Raw genomic sequence first — 16,128 nt, 5'->3', positions numbered from 1 at the left:
TAATTAACTGAATTTAAAATTTTATGTTTTTTTGAATTTCGCGTGGGCAATTCAAATATATAAATGTGACTCGGTTAAAAAAAAATTTGGAACGGTTCACCAATTTATATATTACGTAATTTAAATTATCAAACTTATTGTGTCAAAAATGAAAAAAAAATCAAGGAAACAAATTAATTTTCAGCCATGTAGATCAATATTTATTCATGATTAAATACTACACAAATTTTAAATTAATGTAGTCAGCAACTTATTCATTATTCAAGTTGTTGGAATATGTTTGTCAGAAAAAAGTTGGAGGAATATGACCATTTAAAGATGAAGAATACCAACATTGTGCAACTACAGGGTCAGTAATCATAATGTTAAAAACGAAAAACATAAGATTATATAATGAAACAAATCAACTTTAAATATAAGCCAAATAAAGGGAAAATATTTTACTGAAAAAACAAGAATACACTACAGCTTAGCTCTCCTGGAGCCTCGTCAGTCGAGAATCTGGGCTTCATCATTACAGCTATCATCTTCGTCATCTCTGCTAATTTCTGCATATTCATCTAGGGATGCAGCTGTAAATAAGTCCCCTACCTTGGAAGCATCAGTAGTTGGGGCTTTTGCTGCAGATGACTCCAATTTCGCTTTGTTCATCTGTTAAATTACAAGGAGGATGAACATTAGAATAAATACCAGTAAAAAGCAAATGCTCACTAGAAATGGCAACATACGAAGTGAACTAAGCGATTTGATAGGAAATTTGATTTAAAAGTAGAATAACAATCAAGGCAGGCCAAAAGTTAAAGGGATAGATCTCAAATATTGATGATCAAGAGAAGTCGATAAGCTATTGCATATTGAAACCAACTTAACTTCGTAAGTAAGAAATATAATTTTATTTTAAGAAATGCAATTCAAAGCATGAACCTACACAACTGGATTCAGAAAAAATGAAGATGTCTGAGCTAATTTAGTTGAATGCCAGTAGCATCAGCGGGAGTGTCAGGAACTAGGGTTTCTGACTTGAGTTTTCTGAATATTAGATTGTTTTTGTTGTTTTCTGATTTATGAGTGCAGAATTGTAAGGATAACAACTAGGATATAGAGATATATTAGAGAATATATAGAGATTCAGAGATAAGAGCAGAAATATAGATCAGAGATGGACAATCAGAGAGAAACTTGCAAGAGAAGATGGAGTTTTAGAGTAAGAAACCCTAGAGAGAGAAAGTAGTTATAGAGAGAGAAAGAGGTTGGTGGCAAATGCCTTTTCCACATATTCAACATAATCAGCACAACAAGCAATTAGAAGTATTTATAGACCTGCACTGATACCTAGCTAATTCTAGTGACTAGTGAAAAGACAGAACTACCCTTCCCTATACTATTACTAACACAGCACAGTAAAACACAACCATACTACACAGTAAGTACTAATACAGTACTAATCCTCACAATCCTTCCCCCTTAAAAATCACCATGTCCTCGTGGTGGATCTTGCACTTCTTCATTTCCCTCCACCTGTTCAACTGTCATTACTTGCATCTTGGATAATAATTCAAGTAGTACGTATTGCAACTTGTGATGAACTTTTAAAATTCCAACAGAAACAACTAGTTGAACATGACAGAAACAAGTTGAACATCCCCCTGGATCAAAAATGGTTAATAAAACCCTTTCCCTAGAGGCTTCATGATCTTCCAACTTCGATGCCTTTGCAAAGCTACCTTGTCTATCTTGTCTCAGAACAGTGTACCTGTATGGTAGTGCATTCAGCCCATCTTTTCCAAAATTAACATTCCATGGGTCAATTTCACTAATATGTCTTTCCACCACATTACCAACTCCTTGAAAATCTTGGCATTGTTTGCTAGTTGAATCCACTGAGTAATAAACACCTTCCTTCCCAACTGAAGATGCTCATTATCAATATTGTAAGACTTCTTATTCAAACTATAGGAATACTCGGTTGTTGGAAAATCTTTGATAGTCCTTTTGGTCAGAAAATTCTCAGCAATTTCTTCTGTGTTGGTATTTATTATTGAAGATACTGTTACTTCATTGGCATCTAGTGTCTCTTTAACCTTGTTACTGCCAACAATGTTGGGCCTATCACCTTGCCCTGATATAAGTCCAGTGGACCTTGACTTCATGTTACTATCCCCCTGGCTGCCCTCAGTAAGACTAGTAGAATAATTCAATTCATCTCCAATTTCATGTGCATCAACAGAGATTTTTACTATATCTGCTTCCAATATTACCTCACTTATGATGATTTCTCTGAACTTGCTATCAATATCTTTGGACAGCTTGTGCTGTCCTAGACCACCGGGATAAAAAATAAGCATATTCTTCTTATTAAGATGGCTAGAATTCTGTTCCAATCCAGCAGAATCTACTGTTGTTGGACTATCTATGTACTCGATAAACTTGGCCTGGCTACCATCTTCAGTTCCCCTATCTGGTATGTTGACCAATGATATTGCAAACTCCTCTTTTGTCCTTGTTGATTGGCATATTTGCTTGCAAACATGCTGGAAACCATCTAGTGCATGACAGTAAGAGCATATTCCATTATTTTTTATCTCTTCCACCTTACTATGCATACTCCAATATGGTGCCTTGTTATTACCCTTTTCCTGTTGCAACTCATGTATGTTTGAGATTTCTATCAGCTCCTCTGATATTTTACTTGTGCAGATTTCAGATTGTAAAAGTTTAGATGAATCTGAGTCATCTCCTCTTAGAGCTGTTAAAATGAATTCTTGCTCAGGCCAGAACTCCTGGCTACATCCTGATTCTTCATCATATATAGGTTCTTCATCGTAAACAGGTTCACAATCATACATAGTTTCAACTTCCAACAGTTGCTCACAGTCATGTAAAGATTCACTGTCTCCAGCTTCTTCGTATGTGAGAAAACTCAACTGGAGTTGCTGCATTTTTTCTATAACTTGATTGTCATTAGACTTCCTAGCATTGTCTTTCCTTCCATTCTGCCAAACAAAAGGATTTACAATTCCTTCCTCAAGCTCCTGAACCTTCATTTGCAGAATTTCTACCAGCAACTTCCTGGCTATACCTACTGTAGCTTCTACTTTCTGCAATTTCTTATTGGTCCTTTCCTTGTGAGATGCTATCTGTTGTTGTAACTGGAAGACAGCCTCATCAAAGGCTTTATCTCCTTTCTCTAATGTTGAATCCATCACCATAACTACTTGCACAGATTAACACCACATATATCAACCAAACTTCCCACACACAATATTACAAACACCTGGAGTGCACAATTTCTAATGCACAGCAACACTACAACTTACTTCAATCTCAGTGACACACATTTACTTCCAGACACTAAATCAATTCAGAGTTACTTTACTAAGGCAATTAATCAAACACTTTGAGATCAGTACTAGTTTTTACACAGAACACACTTCTTCCAGTTTTCAAATTCTCAATCCTTCAATTCACAACACAATACTACTGCACAACCTCTTCACCAGTTATCACGTCCAACAATCAGCAATAATCCTTATCAACTCCAAAACACAGCACATCAGTTCCTCCAACTCAATTCACTCAAACCATTACTCAAACACCTAGCAGGCAATCACCACAACTTCACAGAACTGTAGTTACTTCAAAACACAGATCCTTTCTCCAACAACTACAAACTCCAGTAATCACTAAAACTCACACTTCAGCCACAGATCACACACAAACACAGCAAGTATAACCAGCAGACAATCACACCTCACTTCAGTGCACTAATACTACTATTATGTGATTTTCTTCAATAACAGCAGCTAATAACAACTACTTGAATGAAAATGAGTTCACACATCTTAAACATCTTAAGTTCTAGCTAGTAACAACAGGAATTCAACAGATCCAAGGAATAAAGCTATAAACAGGACACCTGATCAGTTTCTGAGAAATTTCTGAACTTGCAGCTGAGATTACTGCATCACCTAGCTCGATCTGCTCGGAATAGAGTGTTGAACACAGCAAAAGCAGTATAAGATCAAATATGATGCTCTGATACCAATTTGTCAGGAACTAGGGTTTCTGACTTTGAGTTTTCTGAATATTTGATTGTTTTTGTTGTTTTCTGATTTATAAGTGCAGAATTGTAAGGATAACAACTAGGATATAGAGATATATTAGAGAATATAGAGAGATTCAGAAAGAAACAGAGAGATAAGAGCAGAAATATAGATCAGAGATAGACAATCAGAGAGAAACTTGCAAGAGAAGATAGAGTTTTAGAGTAAGAAACCCTAGAGAGACAAAGTAGTTATAGAGAGAGAAAGAGGTTGGCGGCAAATGTCTTTTCCACATATTCAACATAATCAGCACAACAAGCAATTACAAGTATTTATAGACCTGCACTGATACCTAGCTAATTCTAGTGACTAGTGAAAAGACAGAACTACCCTTCCCTATACTATTACTAACACAGCACAGTATAACACAACCATACTACACAGTAGTACTAATACAGTACTAATCCTGACAGGGAGTTTGTTGACCATCTAATGGTGATTACATCTTGAGGACGAATTCGACAATAGCAAAAATATATGTACCAATCGACGTTATCAGTTCATTCCACACCCTCACTCAGTACATGTTCATGTTGACCTACCATCCGGACCATAGGACAATTTAATACTTGCAGTTTCTAAATCTAAAATACCTACGAATCAATAAAACGCATCTTTCAGTCTTAGGGTATTGAGGAGGCTTTTAAAACTCATGATGCCCCAAAAGACAAATGACAATATCTTGTGGTTTCATATAGAAAATAGGAGAGCTTCTTATTACCCCTACCCCAGCCAGCCACACACACACTACACCTTATGCTTCTGACAGAGCTAAGCGCAAGGAAGCCAGAGCAAAGGGCACAGCGAAACACGGCAGGAGGCATTTCTTGAGCCTAGCTGTCAGCAGAAAACTTTGATGATAGTATTAAAAAGAAGTAAAAGAGCTTATGCGATATTCGCTAAAGACGCAAGCCCTTTACCGCTTGTATTGTGAACCGTGCTATGGTAAAACTATCCTAGTATTTGTAACCATGGTCATGAAAATATTTGACTAGTTTAACCCTAGTACCAATCTGGCATATCATGTTCATGTCTCAAAGAGACTTGATTTAATCACGGATTATCAATTCTGATTGATCAAGAACGGTATTCCATGATGAGGAACACTTGTATATACACAGAAGCTTTAATCTTCTTCATTTGTATCTTTATTTAAAAATACCTTTTACTGGGATTGAAAGTATTTACCAAACAGATAAAAATAACTCCTAGTAACTATTTGATGGGTAGTGATAAATGAGTAAGCTTGTATGTGAAGTAGGTTTCTCTAAATGACCAGACTAGCAAAATAAAATTTTTTAAAAAAAATAACCATTCTAAACACACAAATAAACCCACTTATAGTCTCATCTCAGGAACCATATTTAAATGGCATCTTGATACAGAAAAAAAAGATTAAGTATTGAAGCCTTACAGCGCGAAGCAGGGTCCTCTTTTCCCTTTCTCTGGCATTATTAATAGCCTACAACAAAAAATAAAGTTAAAAAAATCAATTAATCAGTACCCATATCCATTACAAAGGTCACATTACAATTGTTAACCCAAGTAAAATAAGGATAACATTGATAACCAACCTCCTCAAGCATCTTCTGTTCAGCTTCCACTTCTGTAATGTCTCTGAACAAAAGTAACCCCCAAAAAACAAGTATAAGAAAGGTGCAAACTTTGGAAAATTAAACCCGAAACAAAGCAATTGCCTTTAAAGTTCAAGTTAAACACTCAAAAAACAATAGAATCACAAAGATAATAGTTTTAAGGAAATAATAACCTTCCGACAATTCTATTAACTTGACGAGAACATTTGGCGCACACATTATGGTCCTTGGCACAAGCTACAAACACAATCATCAAGAAATTCAATTACCCCTTAACTCAATACTAAAAAAAACAGAAGCACAATAATCAAATTGAAGTAAAAAGAGAGAGAGAGAGAGAGAGAGAGAGAGAGAGAGAGAGAGAGAGAGAGAGAGAGAGGAGCATACCAGTACATAAATTATGATAAGCCTGACGAACAGCACGTTTGGAACATTTCTGACTAGAAATAATAAAATAAAAAGAGAGAAATTTACAGTCTTTGTGTAGATAAGAAAAAGAAATACATATAAGTATAAAATTGGTAGTACCATTTAGCGGGTTCAGAGAGGGGTTTGTATTTGCCGTATTTACGCTTCCATTCAATTTGATCTTTACAACGTGGGCAAACGCCGGTTATCTCAGAGTAAGGTCTGAACTTGCCACCAACTTCCTGTAAAAAAAGAAAGAAAAAGAATGAATGTATAAGGTGTATAGATGTAAGGTATATTGTTTGGGGGAGAAGTAGTTTACGGTTTCGTTGATCTTGACGCCGGCTTTGGGTTTCCACGCGAATTTGTTTTGGTGTTTAGGAGGTCCTCGCTTGGCGGTGCTCATCCTTTTCTTGCCTTCCTTCCTTGTTCGCGGCGGAACATAAACCTAACAAAACCTCTCTCTCTCTCTCTCCGCCTAATTATTTATTTTAACTATTTTATGTTTCTATTTTTTATTAAATAAATTATTTACAAAATATTGGTAACATATGATCCAAATTTTATTAATGTCACCCTACAAGGTGATTGTAGTGACTCTCAAATTAAAATGAAAAATGAACGCAATATTAGTGTTACATGGATATACCTGTTTGTCATTTATTGAATTATTTTTAAAAAATTTGAATAATTTATCGTCATTTTATTAAATCGATCAAATTTTTTTAACTCTTCTATGGATGATTTTTGAAAACTCAACCTACATTTATAATCATGATTATTGTAATAATTTTCAAGTTAAAGTACATATTATTGGAGGCGGCGAAATTTCGAAAAAAAATGTTTTCAGCAGTACATTTTAATTAAGAAAAACAGAAACGAAAATAAAAATGAGAAGACAGGAAAAATTCAAGGATACAAATTACAAAACCTCTTGAATTAAACTTGATTTTCATTTCTAGTAAACAAAAATGAAATTTTGGCATACCCCAGATTCTTTGTGAAAATGAAATGATAACAGTTGACCACTGACCAATACACCAGTAAACCTCTAGCATTTTTAGCTCAAATCATTTCACAGAATTCTAGCTTTATACTTGGCTGAGAACCTGTTTAGGATTTGCAAACTAATGCCAACATGAGTTCTTATATCCTGGCATTAAGTACATGCACTGATGCACATAAATCAGCAGAAAGTACAAGTACATATAGATATTGCTGATTATTCAATATACTTATCTACCAATTTTCATACTGTCATAATAATCTGGGCTCCATTCACTCTTCCCAGAATGATCATAACTATCCAAACTCCAACTGTAATTTGTTTGTAACTTAATTTCAAGTGCAGACTCCAGCTTGGTAACCTCATTATCCAAAAACCTCCCGGGTATGTTTTGTCTGCAACTCGACTGCAGACTCTAGCCTGTTAACTGTTGAGAAACTCACTAACAAGTATAGCAACATAGAGGCAAGTGTATAAAGAATTTAACAAGTTTAGGCCAAGACCACGGTTAACAAAACAAAACATGCAGGTAAACAAAATCAGTAACTGAAATAACGAAGAGAGAAAGAGAGATGTACCCGAAACCATAGCTTTCAACAGTGACTGAAATAAAGGTTTACAGATACAAAATGCCAAGAAAATAATCACAGCTGAGTCACCAGGCCTTGCTCGAAGTCCTGGCTGCTCTTGAAGAGATTATTGCCCCCCTACCTGCTGCGTTTGGGATGTGCGCAATATCTCCACCAGGATAAAACAGCTCGGAGTTTATGTTAACAGCAGCAACAAAACCTCCACTTCGACCAGCACCTCAGTCACCAGAAAATATCAGCACTTCAGGACTTATGGGAGAGAAATGCAGAGAGGTTGAAGAGAAGAGATAAGAATGTAGTGTGTATAGTATTCATTCAGTTTAGCCTCTATTTATAGGAGAGGAAAAATGAAACTGTCCACACACTTAATGTCTGAATTAAACTGCTCCATTAATGAAAATATCAAAACTGATCAGATTTTGAATTCATAAATGAAAAAAAAATCAAAACTGAACAGCTTTTGAATTTAAATTATTTGTAACAGCTTTTCACATTAACACCCACATTATTATCAGAACTTAAGTTAAATTCTGATTCGACTCATCAGTACTTAAGTTCTGATTCTGATATCAGAACTTATTAAGTTCTGATTTTATTCATCAGTTCTTAAGTTCTGATTCTTATATCAGAACTTGTTACAGATCAGATTATTTGCAGGACTTAGCCTATTTCAGTACCCAGTCCAATAATCCAGTCACCGATAAATAAATTTGAATTAAAATAATTCTCAAATAAATAAACTCCTCGCCCAGGTCGCCTCGCGTACGCGAGACGCCGAGACATTCGCCCAAATCGCCCTTCGACCCGGTCCGGTCCGGTCCGGTCCGGTGCGGGGCGGGGCGCGCGTGTGTGTGTGTGTGTGCGCGTGAAGCACACAACAACACAATGGACCATCACACACCTTAGTAGTTGTATACTACTCATGTGGGTAATACCATATAAAGCACACAACCCCCTTTATTTATTTCAATGTGGGACAAACATTCTCAAATTTTCCAAGCTTTTCCAAGCTACTTTCATCTCTCATTTCATATGGATTTCATTAAGAAAATTCTTAAAACCATACATGAAAATTTAAGTTCAAATATCATTGAACAATTTCCAATCATTAATTTTTAGGATTAACATCAAGAACATAATTAAATTAAGCTCTAAAATCCTAATTTTCTAACAATCCCCCACAAATCCATACAGAAATGTGATCAATTTCCCATCATGACTTATTTTTCAGAGTCGGTACCCTTCCGGGTTTGAACCCTCCTAATTCCTCTACTTCAATGGCTAACGGACTCAGATGGAATGTTTCACCTTGAATCTTAATCCGTTTAGTATAACCATATTCCATAGACGACGACAAGTCAAAGGTTATGGTGCCAATCTACGGCTTTGAGACATTAATGGTCATGTCTCGATCCTGTTCGTCGAATGCTTCAAGGATTAACCCTATCCTCTAATTGCGACCACACAATTACATTCGCTTAGCTGGGCATCTCCAGAGATATACTGCCTCTATCTCGTCAAATGACTTGATCCCATTCAGAGTTTCAACACTCTTGCTTTTCTGGCAGTGTCAGTACCTTCTAGGTTTACAGGGGATAGACTCAGATACTATAGTATCATCTATGTAGCAAAGGTACTACCAACTCATCCTTACAGCTTGTTATTACCCATTGAATACACTTCGAGAGATCTCCTCTCATGTGTATTGGGTTCCCACTGTTGATGAATTATGATGGGTTGACAATCCCATCCCCAACCTTGACTTAAGGACCACTGCAGGTTCCAGTCCTTTAGTAAGAGGATCAGCTATATTATTCTGAGTTCCTATGAACTCTATAGCTATGATCCTATCAGTCACTAAACCCCTTATAGACTTGAGTCTAACTTGGATGTGTCTCTTAGTTTTAGCATTATGCTTTTTACTGCTAATCTTGTCGATAGTTGTTCGACTATCACAGTGAATAGCAATAGCAGGAAGCGGTCTGCTTACTACAGGTATTGCAGACATAAGTCCATGTAACCATTCAGCCTCCGTCCCTGTGGCATCAAGTGCACACAACTCAGCCTCAAAAGTAGACCGAGTAACAATAGTCTGTCTACTTGACTTCCAGGATATTGCTCCACCAGCCAAGGTGAACACGTATCCAGTCACTCCATTGGAACCAGACTTCTTAGCTATCCAACTTGCATCACTGTACCCTTCAAGCACACCAGGAAATCTCCTGTAGTGTAAACTAAGATACATTGTGCCTTTTAGATATCTAAGTACTCTATCAAGAGCATCCCAATGAGTTCTGTTTGGACAGCTTGTATATCTCGCCAATTTAGACACAGAATATGAAATATCTGGTCTAGTACAGTTAGCAAGATACTGCAAGCTCCCAATAATCTGAGAATACCTTAACTGAGACACAGGCACTCCTGAAGTATTCTTGACAAGGGCAACTTTCGAATCATAAGGTGTACTAGCGATTCTACACTGTGAATAACCATATTTCTCAAGTATAGATTTCTCTATATAATGAGATTGAGTCAAGGTTATTCCTTCAGTGGACTGAATCAATTTGATTCCAAGAATCACACTTGCCTCACCCATATCCTTCATTTCAAAATGCCTTTTCAAGAATTCTTTAGTCTCGTTAATAATCTCAATATTGGTTCCAAACAATAAAATATCATCCACATATAGGCACAAGATAACACACTCATTACCTTTAACTTTAGTGTAGACACACTTATCACTTTCATTAATCTTATAACTGAAAGGCAATATAGTTTCATCAAACTTTTTATGCCAATCTCTGGGAGCTTGTTTCAAGCCATAGATGGACTTGATCAACTTACATACTTTCCTTTCATTGCCTGATGCAACAAATCCATCAGGCTGATCCATATAAATCTCTTCCTCAAGTTCACCATGAAGAAAAGCTGTCTTTACATCCATCTGATGAATGATAAGACCATGGACTGAAGCCAATGCTATAAGCATTCGGATTGTTACCATTCTTGCAACCGGAGAGTATGTATCACAATAATCAATTCCTTCCTTTTGCTTAAAACCCTTAGCTACCAGTCTAGCTTTGTACTTATCTATTGAGCCGTCAGGATTCAACTTCCTTTTAAAGACCCATTTGCACCCAATAGTAGAACACCCAGGAGGGAGATCAACCAACTCCCATGTTCCATTGGAAACAATAGAGTCAATTTCACTCTTGACAGCGCCCTTCCAGTGCCTTGACTCAGAAGAATCCATAGCTTGCCGGAAAGTTAAAGGTTCGTCCTCGATATTGTAAGTGATGAAATCACCTCCAAAATCCTTGACTATTTTTGCACGCTTACTTCTCCTTGGTTCCTCTAATTCCTTAGGAATAGAGCTACTACTAGGTTCCGCCCCCACATTTGTCATCTTTTCCACATGATCAGGAATAGAACTTGATGTGTGAGTAGGATCTTCCTCAGAAGTCGTTTCAGGTATTCCAGTCTTCATAGGGTAGACATCCTCAAAGAATGTCGCATCTCGAAATTCAACTATCGTGTTTGCCACTATACCATCTATGTCAGATTTTAACACTAAAAATCTCATAGCTGTAGTGGTTTCAAGATAGCCCAGAAAGATACAGTCAACAGTCTTTGGACCTAGTTTCTTTCTCTTGTGTTCAGGAACAAGCACCTTAGCAAGGCACCCCCACACACGAAGATACTTAAGACTAGTCATCCTGCCTTTCCATAACTCCAAGGGTGTTTTATCCATGTGTTTCAGAGGGACTCTATTCAAAATATGGCAAGCCGTATTTAGAGCCTCTCCCCACATGTATTTAGGCAACCCAGAGTTAATAAGCATACTATTAATCATATCTTTAAATGTTCTGTTCTTTCGCTCAGCAACCCCATTAGACTCAGGTGTGTATGGTGGAGTAACTTCATGAACTATACCATTGTTTGCACAAAATTCATTAAAAGCATTACTCGTATACTCACCACCTCTATCAGATCTCAACCTTTTAAGTAACTTACTAGTTTGTTTTTCTACTTCAGTTTTATATATAATGAATTTACTAAGTGCTTCATCCTTATGTCTAAGTAAATAAACATAACAATATCTACTACTATCATCTATAAAAGTAATGAAGTATCTAAACTGGTCCTTGGTCAACACACCACCAAATTCACAAATATCAGTGTGTACTAAATCTAACAAGTCTGAATCCCTAACAACGTTATGAAAAGGTTTCCTTATCTGTTTAGCAGACACACATACTTGACATTTAGAATTCTTTTCTATGGTATATTTTGGAATCAACTCTAAGTTCATCATGTTCTTAAGAGCACCAAAGTTTAAATGACCTAGTCTAGCATGCCATATATTTGAGGATTCAATACAATTAACAGTAGGAATAACATTATTATTCAAACTTCCCAAAACGGGATCCACATTAATAACAAATAAACCATTTGACAAGTAACCCTTGCCAAAGAATGTACCAGTGTGAATAAGAACTACTTTATTACACTTAAACGAAATTTCAAAACCACTAGAAACTAAACAGCTTCCACTTATTATATTTCTACACATGTTGGGAACATGATGCACTCTCGTCAGAGATAGAATACGTCCTGAAGGGAACTTCAGATCCACGTTTCCAACTCCATGTACTTGAGCAACACTAGCATTCCCCATCTTCACAGTCAAGCTATGACTCTGTTGATAAGATACAAATAAACTAATATCAGCACAAATATGTACATTAGCTCCAGTATCTATCAACCATTCATTTGACAGATAGGTAGAAAATATCACAGGGTTGTAGGATACATACCGGTCAACGTTGGTTTCAGAAGCCGTAGCCTCAATAACAACCATGTTCACTACAGGCCCACTTGCGGTTCCAAGCACAACATTTGCTTGTGCTACCTCGGTTTTCTTCGCTTTCTTCGTAGGGCAGTCCTTACTCCAGTGCCCAACCTGCCCACAAGACCAGCATGGTTTGTTTGCCTTGGGTTTCTTGGCCTTGTCCTTGTCACTCTTAGGTTTATTACTATTAGCTTTCTTAGCAAAAGCCTTCCTCTTTTGTCCTACAGTTGCTATGTTTACCTTCGAGGTACCGTGTTCAGTTGGCATCACATGTCCCTGTTTGGACTTGTGTTGTTCTTGCACCGAGATGTCCAGCATAAGGTTGGTCCAGGTGATCTCTCCTTTCTGTCTTTTCAGGGAGAGAGAGAACTCTTCCCAAGACTTCGGGAGCTTTTCAATCACACTCATCACCTTGAACTTCTCCGGGAGATTCATTCCAGACTCCTTCAAAGCATGCACTATCATCTCGAACTCATGCACCTGCTCAGTCATGGACTTATTGTCCACCAGCTTGAACTCGAGGAACCTTGCCACAGAATACTTTTCTAGACCTTGTGAGTCAGTATTATGTGTCTGGTCCAGCTTCTCCCATAAGAGTTTTGCAGAGTAGGCATCAGAAGAATAGACATCAAACAAAGTGTTTGTTAGTGCCGCCAGAATGGCCGCCCTAGCCACTCCATCCTTCTCAGCCCACTTCGCAAAAGCCTTAACTGTGTCAGCCTTCTCTTGATCCACTACTGGTTTCTCATATTCCACAACCGGCCACAGACCCTTTATAGTCAACCACAACTTCATCCTTTTCTGCCAGCGAGAAAAGCCAATGCCACCGTTGAATTTCTCCGGTAAACCGGTTAGTTCAACAGCTTGTGGGAAACTATAGGTGGTCCAATCAATGGCCCCAGCAGTTACACCCGAACTGCTACCACCACCAACGATAACCTCACTTTCGTTAACCATTATGCTAAATTCTATATAACCAATAATCTCTTCAAGAATGTTGAGAAACTCACTAACAAGTATAGCAACATAGAGGCAAGTGTATAAAGAATTTAACAAGTTTAGGCTAAGACCACAGTTAACAAAACAAAACATGCAGGTAAACAAAATCAGTAACTGAAATAACGAAGAGAGAAAGAGAGATGTACCCGAAACCATAGCTTTCAACAGTGACTGAAATAAAGGTTTACAGATACAAAATGCCAAGAAAATAATCACAGCTGAGTCACCAGGCCTTGCTCGAAGTCCTGGCTGCTCTTGAAGAGATTATTGCCCCCCTACCTGCTGCGTTTGGGATGTGCGCAATATCTCCACCAGGATAAAACAGCTCGGAGTTTTTGTTAACAGCAGCAACAAAACCTCCACTTCGACCAGCACCTCAGTCACCAGAAAATATCAGCACTTCAGGACTTATGGGAGAGAAATGCAGAGAGGTTGAAGAGAAGAGATAAGAATGTAGTGTGTATAGTATTCATTCAGTTTAGCCTCTATTTATAGGAGAGGAAAAATGAAACTGTCCACACACTTAATGTCTGAATTAAACTGCTCCATTAATGAAAATATCAAAACTGATCAGATTTTGAATTCATAAATGAAAAAAAAATCAAAACTGAACAGCTTTTGAATTTAAATTATTTGTAACAGCTTTTCACATTAACACCCACATTATTATCAGAACTTAAGTTAAATTCTGATTCGACTCATCAGTACTTAAGTTCTGATTCGACTCATCAGTACTTAAGTTCTGATTCTGATATCAGAACTTATTAAGTTCTGATTTTATTCATCAGTTCTTAAGTTCTGATTCTTATATCAGAACTTGTTACAGATCAGATTATTTGCAGGACTTAGCCTATTTCAGTACCCAGTCCAACAATCCAGTCACCGATAAATAAATTTGAATTAAAATAATTCTCAAATAAATAAACTCCTCGCCCAGGTCGCCTCGCGTACGCGAGACGCCGAGACATTCGCCCAAATCGCCCTTCGGTCCGGTCCGGTGCGGGGCGGGGCGCGCGTGTGTGTGTGTGTGCGCGTGAAGCACACAACAACACAATGGACCATCACACACCTTAGTAGTTGTATACTACTCATGTGGGTAATACCATATAAAGCACACAACCCCCTTTATTTATTTCAATGTGGGACAAACATTCTCAAATTTTCCAAGCTTTTCCAAGCTACTTTCATCTCTCATTTCATATGGATTTCATTAAGAAAATTCTTAAAACCATACATGAAAATTTAAGTTCAAATATCATTGAACAATTTCCAATCATTAGATTTTAGGATTAACATCAAGAACATAATTAAATTAAGCTCTAAAATCCTAATTTTCTAACATTAACAACCTCCTCCGTCGACGGCATGCATTATCTTCCATTAAACAATAAAATGCAGTATCTAACATTTCGATGAAACATTCTGACGCTAAATCTGCCGTGACATATAGGCCAATGAATGAATCAAGACTCCCTTTAGTTCCTTATCTAATTTTCCTTTTGACCAAAGAGGACAAACTGACTTGAGCTTTATTAAGACGAATCAACGTCATTATAATCTTTCTCAAGTGAAAGAGTACATTCCACAGCACTACAGTCTACACCCATGAAGTAAACATCTGATTCTGTTGCCAATTCCCCCTGCGCCTTTTGCTCTGGAGACATATACGTCCATGTTTCCCAAAAATCGTATGATGGAACTAACTCCTGACTTGAGGTTTTGAAATTCTGCAGCCCATATCCAGATACTTTAGGCATCCGGTTCTCATCCAACATAATCTTAAGTAGAAACTTTAGGTTTTTGATCTAGTGATCCGTTGCACATGTACCTGGACACCAGATATAATTCATATACATCGTCACAACAAAATCCCATCACATGTAGCACGTGAAGATCATTAATTTTTGGAGTGTAAAATTTCCACTACAAGAAAACAAGACTAAATACAACCGCACAAATACAACCGACATCAAATTCAACCGTTTTCGGTTGAAATTAAGGGCGCGGCTAAATACAACCGCATGCGGTCGTTTTTAAATACGGTCGTATTTATGCGGTCGAATTTAGTACTAATTACAACCGAATAAATACAACCATGTTTATATACGGTTGAGTTTAGGCGTGCTACTAAATTCAACCGCATTCGGTCGAATTTAGCCTTACTAATTACAACCGGATAAATACAACTGTGTTTATATGCAACCGTATACGGTTGAGTTTAGCCATGCTCATAAATTCAACCGCATTCGGTCGAATTTAGCCTTGCCAAAAAATGGAGGGAATTTTCCCGCCAACGAATTTTGTACAAAATTCAACCAATTTCGGCAGAATTATTTTTAAAAATGGAGGAAAATTTCTGGAAAAAAATATAGAATAAAATTTACACGAAATTTATATTTTAGTTCTTGCAAAAAAAGATTATTATGGTAGTTAGATATTTATCGTTCAATTAATAATTATAGTTTGAGAGTTTCAATTTATTTTGTATTTGTTTTAAATTATAATCCAACCATACGGATATGAAAATTGTTAAAAAAAAAAGTTTACGGAAAAATGTAAGTAATTAGAATATTTA

The 16,128-nt window shown here is 37.0% G+C and overlaps 1 protein-coding gene across 1 annotated transcript; it reads right to left on the bottom strand.

The window, feature by feature from the left end:
- Nucleotides 1-294: 294 nt before the first annotated feature.
- Nucleotides 295-6,586, bottom strand: LOC141718553 (uncharacterized). The gene is made up of 7 exons (XM_074520934.1): nt 6,429-6,586; nt 6,227-6,348; nt 6,086-6,138; nt 5,872-5,935; nt 5,678-5,720; nt 5,518-5,565; nt 295-651 (listed from the first exon to the last, which is right to left on the bottom strand). Exons 1-7 carry the CDS (start codon nt 6,510-6,512, stop codon nt 490-492), a joined length of 576 nt encoding a protein of 191 aa, XP_074377035.1. The 5' UTR covers nt 6,513-6,586; the 3' UTR covers nt 295-489.
- Between the last annotated feature and the right edge of the window lie 9,542 nt (nt 6,587-16,128).

Source organism: Apium graveolens, chromosome 4 (assembly GCF_009905375.1).
Source record: "Apium graveolens cultivar Ventura chromosome 4, ASM990537v1, whole genome shotgun sequence".
Taxonomy (NCBI): Eukaryota; Viridiplantae; Streptophyta; class Magnoliopsida; order Apiales; family Apiaceae; genus Apium; species Apium graveolens.
The sequence above is the reverse complement of the archived record's forward strand: the minus strand, read 5'-3'. Positions and strand labels throughout refer to the sequence as shown.